At 38.2% G+C, this 18,336-nt stretch overlaps 4 protein-coding genes across 11 annotated transcripts; 2 read left to right on the top strand and 2 right to left on the bottom strand.

Moving 5' to 3' along the window:
• Positions 1-128: 128 nt before the first annotated feature.
• On the top strand, positions 129-1,643 carry LOC664370 (uncharacterized protein). Of its 4 annotated transcripts, none has more exons than XM_008203241.3 (5): positions 129-282; positions 495-639; positions 686-939; positions 989-1,253; positions 1,301-1,643. In XM_008203241.3, the coding sequence occupies exons 2-5, from the start codon at positions 498-500 to the stop codon at positions 1,429-1,431; spliced, it is 792 nt and encodes a 263-aa protein (XP_008201463.1). In that variant the 5' UTR covers positions 129-282; positions 495-497; the 3' UTR covers positions 1,432-1,643. The 4 variants fall into 4 exon arrangements, with proteins under 4 accessions (XP_008201463.1, XP_015840764.1, XP_015840762.1 ...); XM_015985278.2 differs by having other exon boundaries at positions 168-282; positions 441-639; XM_015985276.2 differs by lacking the exon at positions 129-282 and adding an exon at positions 302-447.
• Positions 1,644-3,116: 1,473 nt separating this feature from the next.
• On the top strand, positions 3,117-6,365 carry up (upheld). 5 transcript variants are annotated; one of them, XM_064356506.1, is made up of 10 exons: positions 3,117-3,270; positions 3,846-3,896; positions 4,033-4,065; positions 4,341-4,370; positions 4,710-5,085; positions 5,135-5,353; positions 5,404-5,496; positions 5,548-5,628; positions 5,688-5,766; positions 6,037-6,365. In XM_064356506.1, exons 2-10 carry the CDS (start codon positions 3,871-3,873, stop codon positions 6,246-6,248), a joined length of 1,149 nt encoding a protein of 382 aa, XP_064212576.1. In that variant the 5' UTR covers positions 3,117-3,270; positions 3,846-3,870; the 3' UTR covers positions 6,249-6,365. The 5 variants fall into 5 exon arrangements, with proteins under 5 accessions (XP_064212576.1, XP_015840759.1, XP_015840761.1 ...); XM_015985273.2 differs by lacking the exon at positions 5,688-5,766 and adding an exon at positions 5,887-5,965 and having other exon boundaries at positions 3,118-3,270; XM_015985275.2 differs by lacking the exons at positions 4,341-4,370; positions 5,688-5,766 and adding an exon at positions 5,887-5,965 and having other exon boundaries at positions 3,118-3,270.
• A 410-nt stretch (positions 6,366-6,775) lies between these two features.
• betaCOP (Coat Protein (coatomer) beta) lies at positions 6,776-11,531 on the bottom strand. The gene is made up of 6 exons (XM_001816436.4): positions 11,395-11,531; positions 11,176-11,279; positions 9,902-11,130; positions 8,233-8,507; positions 6,978-8,181; positions 6,776-6,932 (listed from the first exon to the last, which is right to left on the bottom strand). The coding sequence occupies exons 2-6, from the start codon at positions 11,264-11,266 to the stop codon at positions 6,858-6,860; spliced, it is 2,874 nt and encodes a 957-aa protein (XP_001816488.1). The 5' UTR covers positions 11,267-11,279; positions 11,395-11,531; the 3' UTR covers positions 6,776-6,857.
• Positions 11,532-12,214: 683 nt separating this feature from the next.
• On the bottom strand, positions 12,215-17,362 carry LOC664374 (uncharacterized protein). The gene is made up of 4 exons (XM_970381.4): positions 17,162-17,362; positions 16,163-16,281; positions 15,974-16,110; positions 12,215-13,228 (listed from the first exon to the last, which is right to left on the bottom strand). Exons 2-4 carry the CDS (start codon positions 16,266-16,268, stop codon positions 12,500-12,502), a joined length of 972 nt encoding a protein of 323 aa, XP_975474.1. The 5' UTR covers positions 16,269-16,281; positions 17,162-17,362; the 3' UTR covers positions 12,215-12,499.
• Positions 17,363-18,336: the final 974 nt, after the last annotated feature.

The following is an 18,336-nucleotide window of genomic DNA, read 5'->3' as shown; positions in this document are numbered from 1 at the left end:
TCTCCCTATCAAAAAAATAAATTCAAGTTAAAAATTTTGACATTTTTGATAACGCGGGTAGCCAACCAAACAAAAATTAAATTCAAATTTGGCAAAAATTAAAAGTGCGATTTAGAAGTATAAAGGTCGTTTTATCTCACATTATCCCGCACATGAACTCAATAATAATTATCTATTTGAGTGGGGGGCAATTACAAATACTTATAACTATATCTAATCAGCAGTCCAATAAAAACAATACAACCACAGAAAAAATTATTATCGACTATACACCAGCTGCAGGTGAGTCTTCCCAGTCGTCCTGCTTATTTGTGAAAAAAACACTTGTGCCCCCTTTTTTATGTTGGCCACGTGTGGGCCTGTCAAATGTCACAATTTCTAGGTTATATTTACAGCCTTATCCGAAAAATTCGCAAAAAAGTCCTTGCCATGTGTTACAGTTTATCAGTGAGCCGCCCGTTTGTGCCCTTTTTGTCATGACCGCATTTTTGCAGAAGATGTACCGCGGGGGAAGGAGCGAGGTATGGAACCCTTGTCAGGACCTATTTTGCGAATACCAGAGCGGTAGTCACGCCATTCTTATACTAAATACCGATTTTAATCTGCCTCCGGGCTTTTTGCTCAATTTGTGGAAGCAAGGTAGCGATTCACTTCGCAGTATCGTTTTCCTACTAGAGGGTTTTAGCAAAGGTTAGGATAACGGTGGATGGGGGCACGGGTCGGTGGCTGTCGTGGCTCAAATCGCACCATTTGGATTACGAGGGGGTTAGTCCGCCTGATCTTATCACCGGGGACATGGACTCGTTATCGAAAGAGATTTTAGATTTCTTTGCCAAAAACCAAGTGACTAAAGTTGTTAAAACGCCCGATCAGAATCACACCGACTTCACCAAAGCGCTAATCGAGCTGAACAACACTTGCATAGCACAAAATCTACAAGTACCGATAATTTTTTATGGTGGCATTATTTTCTAATTAATTTTTTTAGCTTGAGTCAGTTTTTGTGATCGCGGACACGTGCGGGCGATTTGATCAAATCATTGCGAACATTAATACTCTCTGTAAGGCGCCGAAGATTGTTAAAAAATTAAAGGTTTATCAAGTCGCGTCAAATTCAATCACTTGGCTGTTACAAGATGGGGAGCACACAATCCATATTCCGCAAGAATTGCGGAAAAGCAACGAATGGTGTGCTTTAATCCCCATTAAGTCACCAACGTATGCCACAACAACGGGCCTTAAATGGAACTTAAGTACGAATTTACCGCTTTTGGCCGTTTTTTATTGCTGGGTTTTCCAGATCAGTCAAAACTGGAGTTTGGGGGGATGGTAAGCACCTCAAATACGTATGATGGGGTGTCGCCCACGGTCACCGTTTCCAATGACAGTACTTTGATCTGGTCAATGGGAATAGAAACGCTTCTAGTCTAGCGAGTGATAAATACATTTTTTAATTTAGTTGGGGGCCTTATTCCTTAAATTTACTTAGAAACAATTATAATATTTCCTATGTAATTTTGGAGTAGATAGCTAGTATCTGTCAATGAAGCGGATATTAATGCTATTGAAACCATGACTGTGTCATTTTTTTGAAAATATTTATTTTTGTATAATAAAAGTTAATAGAAATTTGGTTGTTACAAGCGTGTTTTATTTAAAAACCTCCTTGTCCTGTCCACAGTGGCGTATTTAGGGCCACTACCGCCCCGGGCTACTTAATTTTGCCCCCCCCCCCCCTCTCCCTAAGCCTTTGACATTAAAAAAGCATATATTGGTTATCACCCCTTTTGTGATACCAAATGAACTGCTATAAGCTTCATAAAGTTAAAGAAATATAATTGGTCTAACACTAAACAAATTCTATCAATTTTCGAATATTGTAATCTGATAAAAACAAATTAGTAGATACGTATCTGCTTTTAACTTATTCGTTCTCTTTAACAGTTAATTTTCTCAAAAATTCAGTGATTTACAAAACTTTTTAATCAGTCCATTTAAATTAAATAGCGAACTCAGTTCTGGCACCAGTTCTCTAAAAATCCAAGAAAATAAAATTAAAAAAACTTCAAACAGTTATTTGTAATGTCACGAAACTCTAGATTTTTAAATGTCTCTTTAATTTTTTAAGATATCTATCACAAAATTATTCTGTGTTTAAGAAGTTTTTGTTTGTAAATAAAACTGCCATTTTTACACGTTTCTCTATATTACGTTGTCTCTGACTTTTTTCAAAGACATTAGTCTGAATTTTCTTTAATATGAATTGAAACTGCTAAAAACTTATTAATCTCTTTCAAAATTATGGAAAAGCCCACGGTGTTACATTTTCCCGAAGTATTTTTTTAAAGTCATTGGCATAACTTATTTGCCAGTTCTATGTTTTAACGGAAATTCAAAATACTAGTAAGTTTTTTCAAAATTTTCTGCGCGAAGAAATAAGTGAAATAATAGCTTCGAAAGAAAGAAATCGTGACGTCAGAACCGCCTTTCATCATAGAATCCTCTTATCACTGAATCTTTTCAATCGCCAAAAACCTGACAGATATTTGAACATTTTTCACACATCTTCTATAAAATAAAAAATTAAGAACTGTTTTTGACTAATTTCTGTTCTAATTTTTGCTAAACTTTATCAGTCAGAAATTTTTGCCGCCCTGGGCTATAGCCCATTTAGCCCATATGTAAATATGCCAGTGTCTGTGCAAAGTCGTGAAAAACTGAAAATAAGGATATTCTAATTTGTGTCGGAAAAGTGGGGAGGAACAAGAATAGACTGCGCGCTGCCCTACTCGCTATATCGTGGCTAAGCCCGGTCCTTATAAGGGGAGAGTAAAAGGAGGATGAACCCAAACAAAATTTCCTTTCCTGTATTCCCAAATAAATATCAAAAAAATGAAAATTCTTGGCAACACAAACGCTCGTCTGCCCAATTAGCTTAACACTGATAAATGGACACATAATCTGGCAGCCAATTTCGAGATGAAGATTTGGTAAATTGCAATCAGAATTGCGATTTGCAATTAACACATTTCATGTGTACGACTTAATCCTCCCATCTCTACTTAGAAACGAAATAGATATCAATTTCACAAAAGTGTCATGTTTTTCGTCTATATTTCTGTTTCTAAATAAAAATGCAACTTAAGTGTGGGTGTTCTGCGCGCGCAAAGAGGGACTCTTCTCCGAGGAGCTGACCTGGGGATAAGACAGTCACTGCGGGCTCCCTGAGTTGTGTGGTGCTCCTGGACCGCTTTTTGTCATCCACTTGTTGTAAGTGACTTTTTACACAACCCCTTCATGGCCTAAAAAACCCAGCCTTTTTTTTTCGAAAAAAAAACCGAAAAATTTTATTGACAATTCTCACCCGAGTTAGAATCAAAGATCGACAATTTTCCACTTTTGCGCTAATTACTAGAGCCATGAAGTGGTTCATTTGAAAAAATATTGTCCGTAAAATTGTTACTGTAAAAATCTGGATTTATGTTAGATTTATTTTGGGAGCTGTAAGCGCAGACGTCCGCGCCAAGAATAACTCGTCCAAGTAGCGCTGCCAAATACAGCCACGCTAGCCCTGGTGTAATTTACATTACATCCGAGGAGTTAGACTTTCACACAAAAGTCCCATTGTAATTAAAACACTGTTTAATTAATCGCACTCGAAGAAAATTTGACTCAAATTCAATTACGGGTCTAAAATTAGAAAATTCTTGGATCGGGACAATACCTAAATATAGCCAATTGTTTGTTAGTGTCCAAGATTCGAGAACACTGGCAATACTTAATATATTTACCGGTGTCTAAGACACCATTTGAGCCCCGGGTTTTGACGGTGTTTGTTTTTCCAGAGTTTTTTCCTAAACGCCTTTAACCATGTCTGACGAGGAAGAAGTCTACTCGTGAGTATTTTTACTCCTAGCGGTGCTAATTAGGTGCTTTTGCGGTATTTTTATTTTTGTCGGTTTATTTATTTCGGGCTTCCTTGGCTATTAGAGGCGTAAAAACGGTCATTTTTTAACTGTTTGATTATTTTAGCGAAGAGGAGGAGGAAGAGGAAGTTGTAGAAACGTAAGTGTCCTAATTGCCTCAAAAACGCACTTGAAACCGTGCGTTGATTTTTCTAATGTCCTATTGTACACATGTCCATCTAATACAAACCTTTTCTCTTTTACAGAAAGTAAGTAAACCCTTCTTGCTAGAAGTCACTGTTTGGTAGAGTAAAACCTGACTGTAGTTAGAGTTTTTTCCAAAAATTGTTCCATCAGTTTTGAGATATTTTTTTATTTTGTAATTTTTCTTTTCCTTTCACCTCGCCCCTGCCCTTTGTGATGTGTACCCCACAGGACTACAACAACAACAACCACCAAAGTCGAGTAAGTCCAAAACCGCTTAAAACTTTACTTATTTAAACTAAAGTGTTTAAGTACGTAAAGTAACCCGTTTTAAGCTTGGATTGGCTTCGTCAAACTCCGCACTGTGTTCGTTTTCTGCAATAATACCACTAGAAGAAGATATTTCCAGCGACTCTTCCAGCTTCTCGTGCGCTCTCTTATTAATTTTTGTCCGCTCACAATAGAAGCGCATAACAGCTTGAATTGGCCTCTAAATTCACTCATTTCTAGTTCGAAACCAAAATTAAACGGGCAGGAATTTTGCGCTACTTATGCGACCGCCTCTCCCGAGAGTCCTTGCTAATTTCTCACACAAAACAGGGAAGGAGCTGGCGATCCAGAATTCATCAAACGTCAAGATCAGAAGCGATCCGACCTAGATGAACAACTTCGCGAGTACATCACCGAATGGCGCAAACAGCGCGCCAAGGAGGAAGATGAGCTCAAAAAGTTGAAGGAGAAACAAGCCAAGCGCAAGATCAGCCGCGCCGAAGAAGAGAGGAAAATGGCCGAGAGGAAGAAGCAGGAAGAAGAACGCCGCATCCGCGAGATTGAAGAGAAGAAACAGCGTGATATTGAAGAGAAGAGGCAGCGGCTGGAAGAAGCCGAGAAGAAGCGCCAAGCCATGATGCAAGCCCTGAAAGATCAGAACAAGAACAAAGGACCCAACTTCACCATCACCAAACGTGATGCTTCCGTAAGTTGTGCGAATTGTGCGTAAGAACGATTCTATGACAAGGTTCTAGTCCAACTTGAGCGCGGCGCAGCTTGAGAGAAACAAGACCAAGGAGCAGCTGGAAGAAGAGAAGAAAATTTCCTTATCCATTCGCATCAAGCCCTTGGTGCTTGACAACCTCAGCGTGGACAAGCTCCGGGAAAAGGCCCAGGAGTTGTGGGACTGCATCGTTAAGCTCGAAACTGAGAAATATGACTTGGAAGAAAGGCAGAAACGCCAGGATTACGATGTAAGCCCGCAAACATAATATTGGCACAGTGGGATAACGTAATTTTACAGCTTAAAGAATTGAAAGAGAGACAAAAGCAGCAACTCAGGCACAAGGCCTTGAAGAAGGGCTTGGACCCCGAGGCTCTCACCGGCAAATACCCCGTACGTGTTATTAATTCTTGTGTTAAGTGTTTGTAATTTTGTGTTTTGTAGCCTAAGATCCAAGTAGCGTCCAAATATGAGCGTCGTGTCGACACCAGATCGTACGACGACAAGAAGAAACTGTTTGAGGGTGTAAGTATTACAAAAGTCAAAAAAAGGACCGATGATTGCGTTGTGACCGTTTCTGTTAGGGCTTTGACCACCTAAACATGGAACTTTTGGAAAAAGTTTGGAAAGAGAAAGTGGGCGAGTTCGAAAGTCGGTCGAGAAGTAAGTGGGCATATCCGTTGTGTTGTGCCCATTTTGCTATTAATCACTTGTCTCGTGTCCTTTTTCTAATCACAAAACTGTACTGTGCCATGTCTGAGTGTGCGTTTTACGTTTTAACAGGGTTACGAAGAAATTACCAAGGAAACCAATGAAAAACTCTGGAAAGACAAAATTGGGCAATTCGATTCGAGGCAAAAATGTAAGAGTTGCTGCTGGTTGCTTATTTGTGCCAATGTGGGCAAGGGCGGGTTCTGAAACGTTGTATTTTAGCCAAACTTCCCAAATGGTTCGGTGAAAGGCCCGGCAAGAAGAAGGGCGATCCTGAGACCCCTGAGGGCGAAGAAGAGGGCAAACACGCCGCCGATGATGATGAAGACATCAAGGAGCCGGTGTTCGAGCCCGAGCCAGAAGAGGAGGAAGAGGAAGAGGAGGTTGAGGTAGAAGAAGAGGAAGAGGACGACGAGGAGGAAGAAGAAGAATAAGCAAGCGAGAACATCGTTTTGTCCCGACGTCCATGATGTACTTTTTATCTTATTTTATTTTCGTTTCCAATAATAAACTGTATTTATAATCAAATAAATATCGTTACATCAAAACTACGGAGGTCTAAAGGTTAGGATACGAAACCACGTTCAAATAAAACGGTCCCGTCCTTGATAGTTTCCTTAGTGCCGCCAGAGAGCGCAGTCGTTCATTATCGTCTGTTTTCTGAGCAATGAATTTTATAAATGATAAAGCATTAAACATAACGCAAAATTTATCGTTATTTATATTTAAAAAAAAAAACTTCTACCAATTTGCACTTTGCCAATATTTTGTAGCGTTTTGAAAAATACGGCACGAAGCGAAAATGTTCTTTTTTTTCTCACGTTTCTTATGAAAATTTCAGTCATTAGTTTTTCTCACAGTGACTTTATTTTAGAATAATACAGTTTTTCTCAGAATTGGTTGAATTTAAATTAATTTAAAGAGTTGGCGCTGAGACGGTATAAGTACTCTATTTTTTGGATTCAGAAAAAGCGAGTTTTCCGTAATCAAAGCCATTTTTTCAAATAAACTTTATTAATATTAATACGACCATAAAATACAAATTATGCAGCGATAACTTTACTCTGTTGCCCCTTCTGTGTCATATTGATCTTGTCACCCAAACTCAGAGCCATCCCCTGCAACAACAAACTCAGCTGTGATTCACACTCAGTGCTACCAACCTGACTCTTGGCCCTGATCCTGATATGTCCAGTAACGGGTGCATCAGGTTTGTTGAACGGTTTTTCAATACTCAAATTAGCGAGAGCGTCCTCTCCAAAGATTGATTTTGCGTACATATTGGCGGCCATGAAACCGCACTGCCCTGACAGGGCCTTCTCCGGAGTCAAACACTTCATGTTGGTGCTTTTGATCAAGTGCTTCAAATATTCCGCAAGGTCGGTTAAGGTCGTATTAACCGAAACCTTATTCTCCCACTCGAACTCGGCCCACATTTGCCTGAACTCCGAGTCGCTACAAGTGGCCGGGACTATGTAATCCATAATATCAATATGGATGTCGTCCAGGACCACCACGTTTCGGTCGGACGCTGCTCCCGTGACGTCATAAACTATGTTCCCGAAAATAATCCCGTTTTCGGTCGAGGCCACTTTCACGTTGGCCTTAATGTTGCAGAAGTCTTTGGGCGCCAGAACCACCGGCTGCGGTTTTTCCACGAGTTTCAAATCGCCGAGAGTTGCCAACTCAAGGGTGCAGTTTTGTAACGTATCGTTGGTCTGGTTGACTATCAAAACGTCCAAAACAATATCATACTGGTTGACATGGACGTAGGCTTCGGCATACACCGGGTCTGAAAAGCCGGTCAATTGAGTCACTTTGTTCAGCTTGTTAACCCCAGTGCTTGTGTCACTGCCGCCGACTCGGCCCCCAACCAAGGCTTGTGACAAGGACGTTTCGAAGACGTTTTCACCCAATTCGCCCGACTTGTCGGCTTGTAATTGCATAAAATTGATCGGATCGTCGGCTTGTATGACATTACCAGCCTTTTCTTTCGCTTTCTGATTGAGTGCTTCTTCAATTTCTTTGGCGACTAACATGTCGTTAAGTGCCTGTCGGCACAAGTCGGTAAAAACCTTGATAATGCTCGGCTGCCGGTCCGAAAGCACCCGCAAGCAGAATAAAACGTGGTCCTTATCATCATTGGTCATGGCCTTAGTTGGCAAACCCGACTTCCCCAAGTGAATAATCCCGGCCATGATCATCATAACTTCGGCATCAAACCGATTCCTTTCAACCGCATTTTTAACCGAACTGCCGTACCTTAGAGCCAGTTTGGTCAAAGTTGAGGCGATCGCAGCCCCGATAAAGAAATCGCCGTCGATTAGATACTGGCGAAGTGGGGGCCGCTTCTCTTTTGTGCTTTTCCTAAAGCTTGATTTACAAACCGGGCTTTTCTCTCGACAAATGACTACTTACTGAACCGTGTTGAAGGCTGATTGGGTGGCGTAAGTTCCGTCAGAAGTGACGAGGGTGCTGGAAGCTTGTGTTGGGTTCGGTTGGGTGACTTCTTCCGAATCTCCGGCCACTAGACGTTGCTCCGCTTCCAGAAGGGGGCCCTCGCCTAGGGTTTGGTTGATGGCTTTAAGTACGGACTGGATGTCGGCCACAGTTGTTGCGTATTCGCCTAAAATCCAAAGGGCGGCTCGGTGGATTTTCACCGATTTTATGTTGGGGAAAGCTTCGAGGAGTTTCTGGAAAATATTTTTTTAAGACAAACACTCGGGCATCATTGAATCTTTTTTTCACATATATAAATTTTTGTAATAATGTTAATAAATGATTAAAATTTAAAATTATTGGTTTCTTATTACGTGATTGTGGATTGTTTTACCAATAGTTTTTGCTCCCATAAACCAAGAAACGCAAAATAGTTCAATTTTAAAGAGACGTTGCGTTAACATTCTAAGGGCAACGAAACTAAAATCTTTCTTCATTAAATAATTAAATTTATTAAAATTAATTTAATTAATTATATCTTGGCCCCAAACTGTCGCTGGGATAATTTTCACCATATCACAAAATTTTGGTCTCACAATTAAAATTTAAAAGTAAACCGTCAAAGATAAAAATATGGAAAAAGGTATAAGGAAGCAAAGTTTTCTCATTTTTTCGGCGTTTTTCACAAGAATATGAGCGTAAGGTGAAGTAAATAATACCGATTGTTTGCTGTCATTTTGTGTCGCAGTGGCCATAATTTTTATTAACAATGTTTTTCGGCATAGCAATGCTTTTTTGATTTAACCAGCTTCTTATACATGTTTGAATATGTCATATAATATGACTTTTCTTTTTTACTCGTAGTAATAAAACGCTCAGATACAGTGAAATTTAATAAAGCTTTATAACAATATTTAATAATTTTTTCAGAAACCTAACGTGATGAAGTACATAAGAGACACGTATTAAATATCAGAAAAAAATCATGTTTATTATAATAAGTAAATCAACCAAGTCGAAGTTCACCAATTGCTCTAAATTGGAATGAGTCCAAAAATCCAAAGTGGTTGTTTTCTCAAACAGGCCAATCACAATGCGTATTAATACTTACGTTAATTAATAATTTTTTTGCTTCTACTCATCGCATTGGAAATGACGTAAGACGAAAGCATCATCTTTCATAAAAAAAATCGACCGAAATGTGACCCAGATATTTTAATTAGATGACCTTTTCATGATTTTCATTCATAAAATATGGACGCACTAGTAATATTGTTCGTATTTTTTCTTTTTTAAAAAATTGTGACTTGATTTATGTCACGACAGAACTCAAATCAATGATTATACGGAAAAGAAAAATTTAAATTCGATTATTTCTTGCAGTTTATATAGAAATAAATGCGTAATCATTAATCAAGTGTGCGTCATTTTCGATATTTGACGCTCCAATGATTAAACACATTCAGATAATAATAAAACAAAATTAATAATCAAACGAAATGCATAGCAAAACGTTTGATTACCGACAATTGAGATCTTACAAATAATCTAATCAAATAACCATGAAATAACCCAAACAACCGTTCTTAATCGAGAGTTGACTTACGTCAAACGTCCAATTTTTCAAATTTTCAAAGAATTTTCTTACCTCAATGATGAGCGGCTGCAAATTATCGAATTTCTGAATCGCCTCTCTGACGAAGATCAGAACATCAACGGCTGCAAGCTCATTTGTATCAGATAAGAATTCGACCAAAACTGGAATAACAGTTGCTGCAACATCCGGAAATCGAATACAACAAGAATGCAAAGTCCGGACTAGCAACTGTCTATATTTTCCGGTATCTTCATGCTCAACATCGTGCGTTTTCGCAACTTCTTTCTTCAAAACCAAGACCATTTCTTCGATATTTCGCGACGAAACCAAATCCATCGCCAGATTAAGAGTCTTTTTGCGCACCTCCAAATCAGGACTCGACAAAACCCTCAAAATATCCATAACCAAGTCTTGAAGAACCCTTTCGTGAGTTGGGTGGTCTTTGAGAGCGATCAGACGGTCCAAAACAATGAGCTTGACATTGTTGTCGCTTTCCTTGATTATGAGCTCAATGTAGCAACTGGCGGCCGCTTTAATCGCCGTGGGGGCTGTGGAGAGCGTGACCAAAGTCCCCGCAGCCTCATACCGCACAGCGGGGCTGCTCGAATTGAGCAAATTGTAAATACAGCGGATGAACCTGGACCGTTCAGACGGATTGCTGTGGCAAACTTTGTAAATCAATTCGACAATAACCAACTGGAGGATGTCCCCGAAGGAGGTCACTTGGTCCAAGCACGAGGCCAAATAGCTCAAGGCGCGCTCCTGATCTGCGTGGAGCAGCATGAGGAAAGCGTTCCGCTTACACGACATGTCTTGCTCCCCGTCCAAGTAATTCGAAATCAACTCTGGAGCGTCCGGGATCAAAAATTCGAAATTTCGGTAAATTGTGAAAATCGCAAGGACGGCATTGCGCCGCACGTAGGAGTGTCTGTGCTCCAGACAGGCCCGGATCGAGGGCATCAGGGGCTCCAAAAGCTCGGGCTCTTTCAATTTGCACAAGAAGCGCAAAGTTGAGCCCCTGAGAAATTCGTTCGGGTGTTGCAAATCCTTGCGGTAGGCGTCGCAGACGAGGATCATTTCCTGGAGGAGTTTGCCGTCGGGGGAGGTCTTAGGGACGATCTCCCAGAAGATGAGGAGTAGTTTTTTGGCGGTGTGGTCTTGCAAAGGGAGGACGTAGCGGATTATGGTCATGAGGAGGCCCGGGGGCAGGCGCTCGCCGGCCAGGATCATGTGAATGGTCTTTTTCAAAGCTTCGACTTTTTGTTTGACGTCGCCCTTTTCTAGAAACGGGCGATAAGAGAGGATAGCGCTTGGGGGTTACCTACCTAGGTCTATCTTAAGTTGCATCTCATTGTAGGGTTCTGTGTCGGTGGGGACGTTTATGAGGGTGTAACAGGGCTGTTCGACTGCAGTCATTGTGGAGATTTACCTGGAAGTGGGAAGGGACACGAGTTAGGGTTAGGGCGTAGAAAGATACCAACAAAAGTGTTAACGTGAAAAGAAATGCGAAACTGTATTATCGTGTGAGAACAGGTTTTTCATACCACTTTAACTGAGAAAAAACACTTATTTAACACAAAACACGTAATGTTAATATTTTGGAATTAAATGTCAACGACGTGTCAACCTATTTTGACACTTGACAGAACCGGTAAGCAACCTATTGTACGCGCGTGTTATGTAACCAGTAATACAAATTCTTTATGGAGTTGTTGTTGTAAAACAATTTTACTTATCTTGATTTTGCATGCATTTTATTAATAGCGATTTTGGAGGATTATAACTTTGGATATATTAACGACAATATTTCTAACTATTATCGTCAATATTATTTAAAATAATAAATAATTAACCCGGCGCATCCACCATTTTACATTTAGTATTACCTATTATAATTAATTTATCGGTAAAAGTCACAAAACTGACCATTTTTGTGGCTATACAGGATGGTCCGCGAGTAATAAGGAGTTAAAAAAAACAGAAAAAATGTTTGAATTTTTTTATTATTACGTTTACAATTTGGCGCCTTTACGTACTTTTAGCTTTTGCCGCATTATTTTTTTATTTCTGTCAGTTTTATGCTCCGCTTTATGTTTATACGTCTATGTGTTTTTTTATTCTCTTATTTTTGTTTACGTGTTGTTTCACTTGCCTTTTGTACAATTTTTTCAATGAAACAAGTCACATCTGATCCGGGTTATAAATAGGTATAGGGATGTTATTCGAAGTGTGAGTGTGAGATTTTATGACTTTTACTCCTAACAACGTAATATACTATTGATTTATTTTAATCAGAAACACATAAATAAAGAATTTTGAGATTAAAATGGGTAATAAAAAACTTGAGAATAAAATAAAACACAATTTATTTTTGTATTTTTATTATAACACCTTAAACATCACAATGGAATGAATACTGGATAAAAATCCATAAAACATTAATACAGAATAAATACATATTTAAATATACATCTTTTGATTATGTTACGACGAAACATGAAATCACAGCAAATGTGGTCATTGGTTAATTGATAAAGCCGTACAACTTCGTCCCAAACTCGTGTTTTATTGTCTCCGTTTGCAAAACGAGCGTGTTTCCTCTAAGACTCTCATCTCAGTCTTAGTCAAATTATCCAAAACTGAATCATTTCAATAACTGGCATTATTCCCTCTCATCGAAATACTCATCCTCCTCTCAGCCCTGACACTCAGATCCTGCGACCCTCCCGTCCCAATGGGCGGATACCTCCACCTCCAGGGCCTCTGCTGCAGGTGCCCATCCGTGGAGGCCCTCTCCCTAAAGGGAACACTCTCTCCCGGACTGCTCGCACTGCTCTCCTTGCTCTCCTCCTCATCCTCCTCCTCCAACTCCACTTCGGTCCACCGCCGACTGAACATCCCCATCCTACAGCTGGGGATAAGTCCGCTGGGAGACCCCGCCGACGAACAAAGCAACTTAACGCTGTCAGGACTCATCGGTTCCTTCTCACTTCCACTTCTCCGCATCTTGGGATTTTTATTTTGAACGCGCCAAAAGCGGCAAACGTCCCGAAAGACCGACCACACTTGGTCGATGCTTTCGCGGACTGAAATCTCGTGGAAGCAGACACAGCCGATTTCTTTGCTACGGCGTTGCCCTTCTTCGAGAGTCACCATTCTGTCCTCCATCTGGTCGATTTTGTTGCCCACGAGGACCACGGGGACGTCGAGGACGGGGTCCTTGGACGTGCCCCCCAGGCGACGGCGGCGCTTGTTGTAGTTGATCAAAAATTTAAGGCGGTAGCACTCGTCAAAAGAGCATTTGTCCGTCACTGAATACATGAGGATGAAGGCTTCAGCCCAGCGGATGTTCGCCTCCAGAGCCAAACATTCGCTCTCCTGCAAACATTTACATAATTAAATTCTAGGTGGTATTAATAAAAATAAGCATAAATAGGTCGTTTATTGATAAAACCCGAATAATTAACAACATTAAGAAAAAATAATTTGAACAGATTCTGATAAGTTAAACTAAAAAAAAACAAACAACAAAAATAGGAAGTAGAAAAAAATTGTATATTACACTTATGATTAATAAAGGCAAGCCTACAAAACTAAGCAAATGCTTCTAAAAATGTAAGTCTGCTAAATGCTTGACTCATAAAATTTTAGAGACGACTGGCAGGCGAAAATAAAAGACGTTGTTTAATTGCAGCTTAATATGTATTTCTTATACAATTTGTAATAAGATTTCCTTTAAGATAAACAATTAACATTGTTTTTACTCTTTTTTTTGCAGCCTAAGAATTTTTAAATTCTCCAATAAAACGCTGTAGTTAAACATTTGAAAGATTTTTCGTTTCTTCAATTTCTGATGTAAATGCGTTATAAGTGAAGATCTTACAAGTTTCTTATTGTCTTCGTTCTATTGAATTAGAAACTGCTCTAGTCTTTATTTTATTAGGAATTTTTGATAATCTAGGATTATTTTCTTGTCCACTTTTAATAATATTCAAAAGTATTTGGAAAGTATTTCGGAAGCGCTAAGCTTTATTTTTTATTGCTAGTTACATTTTTATCAGTTTTCTCTTTAATAGAATAATTTTAATATTGTAATTGCTTTCTCTTTTTTAATTTAATGGTTGCTAGTGGAGGACCCTCGAGTTTTATTTACAGTAATAGGATTATTAATTTTACGGTAACTGTTAACTGTTCGGATTCTTTTTTCTCAGGCAACAATTCTTCAGATAAAAAATCGTCAGCCATTCTACAACAGCATAATTATAATTAACTGCAGAATATTTTAATATATATATATATACAGGATATCACAACGATTCAAAAAAGCTCCATAACTTGTTCATTATTTTTTTTTATTATAGCTGCGTTACTGCTTCAGACTGCGGTGTGTATTCAGACTGTTCCAAAACTAAAGAGACGCTGAAGTAATTTTTTTTAATAGAGCACTCTAAATTTTATTGCATTTTTGGACGCAGCTTTTAATTCTGATAATTTTGATTTATACTTATATTAGTCGATTCTGTTTAGTTTTTGAAATAATTTGTTTTTTTTTGACGATAACGCATTTTATTTAAAAAATTATTACACAAAAACAAAAAATCTAAGCAATGTAGGACGTTCACTATTTTAAAGGAAAAAGTTCAAACTTAAATCAGTATCAGTTGTTGAGCGTATGTCATTAGGATCGCAGACAAATTATAAATAAATATAATAAAATAAATAAATAAGTAAAACATGAAAAATATATTCAGCAGGACACTTTTCTAAGATTTTTAGTTTTTATGTAATATTTAAAAAAAAATTTTTTTTGTTAAAAAATCAAATTATTTCAAAAACAAACATTAATTTAAAAACCAATAACAATTTCTCTTAAAAACAGCAGTGTCGAAAGCTATATTCAAAAATCGCAAAAAAATATAGAATGTTTCTTTAAAAAATTGGATAGGTTTGTATTGTAGCTCATTTCGGAAACATTCTGTATTCTTGAAAATAATTTTATGTAAATCAGAGGATTAGTTTATACAGTTTTCGTAAAAAAAGATTAATTTTCTAACTATTTAAAGTCAACAATGGACTTTTTCATATTGCTGGAACCTCACTCCTCTTATGAAAGGCTTTAAATCAGAAATTAATTCAGTTTACTTGGAAAGAGTGATATTTCAAGTTTTTTAAGTGACACACAACTGACGGCAGCTGTTTACTTTTCAATAAAAGCTTATTTTACTAAGGAAATGCTTTATACCATCCAGTGAGGCTATTAATACAAATAATTTGAAATAATAATTTTTAATTGAATTTAATAAGGTTACAAAAATTTCCTCTCAAAATGTGTAAGCTTATTATAAGAAAGGTTTGCTTTCTAACGGCCCATTTTGTCTTTTTTCTCAGGCTAGGTGTGTTTGCCGTTCGGATATAATTGCTTTTGTTCGTTGAGTGAGTTGAAATTCAATAATTCCTTTTAGTACACTCATAAATCTTCGTTACTTCGTCTTCTTATCCCTTGATACTTAATCTATAACGGTTGTTTATCTCTAATATCAGGTTCGGACATCTTGATATATTGCCCAAATAGCAATTTTATTTTTTATTGTAACAATTATCGTCAAGTTGATTTTTTCAAACACTCAGAGACACATTTAATAAAACAATTACGTGATCACGAAACCACACGTCTATTGTTTAAAAAATAAAACTATACTGATAAAATTCGAATTAATTAAATTCTTGTTATTTACACGGAGTAAAATAATGACGAAATTTTTATCGTGAAACAGCGTTGTTGGCAACAAGATGCCACTAAATGATTACTTGATAAATGCAAAAATTATTTTTGCATAAGTGGTGTTTGATCAAAAAATCGATTCATTTTCACATAAATCGGCTACAACGTCCGAAATATTTATAAACAGTTAATAAAATGCTTTAATGATGTAACACCTGCTAATTCCTCGCCATTGTAAACATTCTAATTTTAATAAAGTCGCTTGCAACCACTTCCAGGCGATAACAAATACGCGGACTTTTATTATGACAAACTAGGCGTAATTAACTTTAATTCGAAACTTAATTAACAAATTGCACTGCCATTTGCACAGCGGACATGCAAACAGGGCGAAAGCTTACGTGCGGTTGTCCTGCCGTATCAAGGATATCAAAATAAACCATCTCGTTGTCAATCACTGTGTGGAAAGCGTAAACTTTTTCCAAAGTCGGGTCGTACTCGCCTATGTATCTTTTGGTAATAAATCGCACAACCATCGCTAGAACGGAAGCCTGGTAAACAAACCCAGAAATAGCCGCTCTGGCAATTACCTGATTTTCCGACACCGCTTTGCCCCAAAACCATGACCTTCAAAGTTTTCGGTCGGGGGTAGAGGCCGAGCTTGGCCAGTGAGGACTTCGGAGATGTTGCGTTCATTTTTCGCTCACATCTGAAACGATAAAGTTTTCCTCATCAACGCCAGAAAGAAAAACCGGAAATTTTAATCAAACTTTCGGACAAGTTTGCCGAGAAATGTGACGGATCAATATTGTAAAAAAAATAATTGAGACGGGAGCCGAGTGCGAATTTACGAGTTCAAGGAATGAATAATGCAGCGGGTATTTATCTACAAAGTTAGTTTTAAATGCACTTGAACTCTTGAAAAGTCGCTGTTTTGTTTTATTTGTTGTCCTTACTCGCTCCAAGGTGGGCCGCTTTAACAGCCTTCAATCCAAAACAATTCCGAGCATAAAAGTGCGAAAAGCTTACTCAAAATTTTATGCACTTGCATCAAAAATAGATTTCGGAGTATAAATGGAGACGAAACTTTAGACGACTCATCACAAAGTTGCGCCTGGATGTGACAGCTTTTGGCGGAAAGCTCGTCACGTAAGACAAAATTTTAATTAATTATTATCGAACTAAAAAGCTCTTCGGGGCCCAAAATTTATGGCGTAGTTTCATTACATGGCGAGTTATTGTTTGGAGTTCAAAGGACATGCAAAACTGGTTAAACCTTGATTAAAACGTAAGCTTTAATATCAATTAAAATGAGTCTCGTGTCGCAATCCTGGCATTGTTTTGCTCCGCTTGCACCAATAAAATAAAATTCCAAATGCACAAAAGCTCGAAAAGCAATTTATCGGACACTTGGCATCGATGTGGATTTAATTAAAAGTCCCCCTTTGACGCCGATTGTTTACCACCTCGCGGTAAAATTTCAACTTTGATCGACTTAGAGAAATTCAAAAGTGTTTACTTGCAGGAAATCATAATAAAGCAACATCAATCACACGTGTCACGTCAATAATAAGCGGGAAAACACGCACCTGTGAAGGTCTATTTAAGCGAAAAAACACCACCTCGCAGCACGTGGCCGAATTTTGCGACATTTATTGCGACGTCCCAAAGCTCCGAGCGCTTTTGCCAAACTGTTCAAATGTAGGTTAGTGGAATTGAAAGCGAATAAAGCACGCGCTTGCGTTTCCTCGCTATTTATACCGAAATTTACAAGTGCTTTTACACTTATTCCCTTTGAAATCATTACGATGTTTACGGAGATTTTGGAAAAATGGGACGTGAGCGGATTCATGGGCGCCGAATTACCAATGGGCTTAATTCTATTTATCCTTCGTAGGTGGCCTCGCTCGGATCAGCGATGAAAGCTCGAGCTTCGTTCGGATAAATCAGATAGATCAGAGTCTACGAGAAATCACCACGCTGTGTGGGCATTATGTTCAATTACGCAGTCTAATTAATTTTTAATTTCAAAGGAAAAACTGTCACTCGCAAGTGTGCCTTTCGTGTTTTCAACAGCTTTTGTTACTTAAGTTTCAAAGTAAATACCTGCGAAATTAAATATTTAGCCCCAAAGAGATCAAAGCTTTGTGTGATTCTTATTTGCTTAGCCAATAGTCAATAGAAGGGTGAAACAATGTTGGGGGCGTTTAAAACTGTTGACTCTCGAACCCGGTCTCTTATCAGTGTTTCTCTTATTTTGTCCTCAGACTTGAAATTAAGATCCCGACAGACATCGGTATCTGACAGCTTTATTAGAAAATTATTTTTATTGAACCTTCGATCAACGTTACATAATTTTGTTTGTCAGTCCAAACGGCTATTTTTGAACAAAAAGCGATTTTTGCTTTCAAAGTTCAAGGAGTGAAAATTAATAGAAAACGCAATAATTTTTCTCTAATTTCGATTGACACCTTCTCAAGTTGTGACTCGGTAAAAATTGACTCTTAATTAATTTGCATAAGTTAATGGATTATGGCAATAACTAAGTTTGAAACTATTAAGCTCTTCCAGATATTTACTCTCATTATGCAAATCCAAGTAAGAGGGTCATCATAATTAATAACGGCTTGTTTGTAAACTACTAGAAAATCGATAGGAAAAGAACGATGAGTTATGACGCTTTGTCTGCGCGGTTTCCAACAGCTATTGCAGGTAATAAAAGTTTAAAGCTCGGCACAAGAATTGAGGAGCGGTTCCTGTTGGC

This window comes from Tribolium castaneum, chromosome 4 (genome assembly GCF_031307605.1).
Source record: "Tribolium castaneum strain GA2 chromosome 4, icTriCast1.1, whole genome shotgun sequence".
NCBI classification, from domain to species: domain Eukaryota; kingdom Metazoa; phylum Arthropoda; class Insecta; order Coleoptera; family Tenebrionidae; genus Tribolium; species Tribolium castaneum.
The sequence above is the reverse complement of the archived record's forward strand: the minus strand, read 5'-3'. Positions and strand labels throughout refer to the sequence as shown.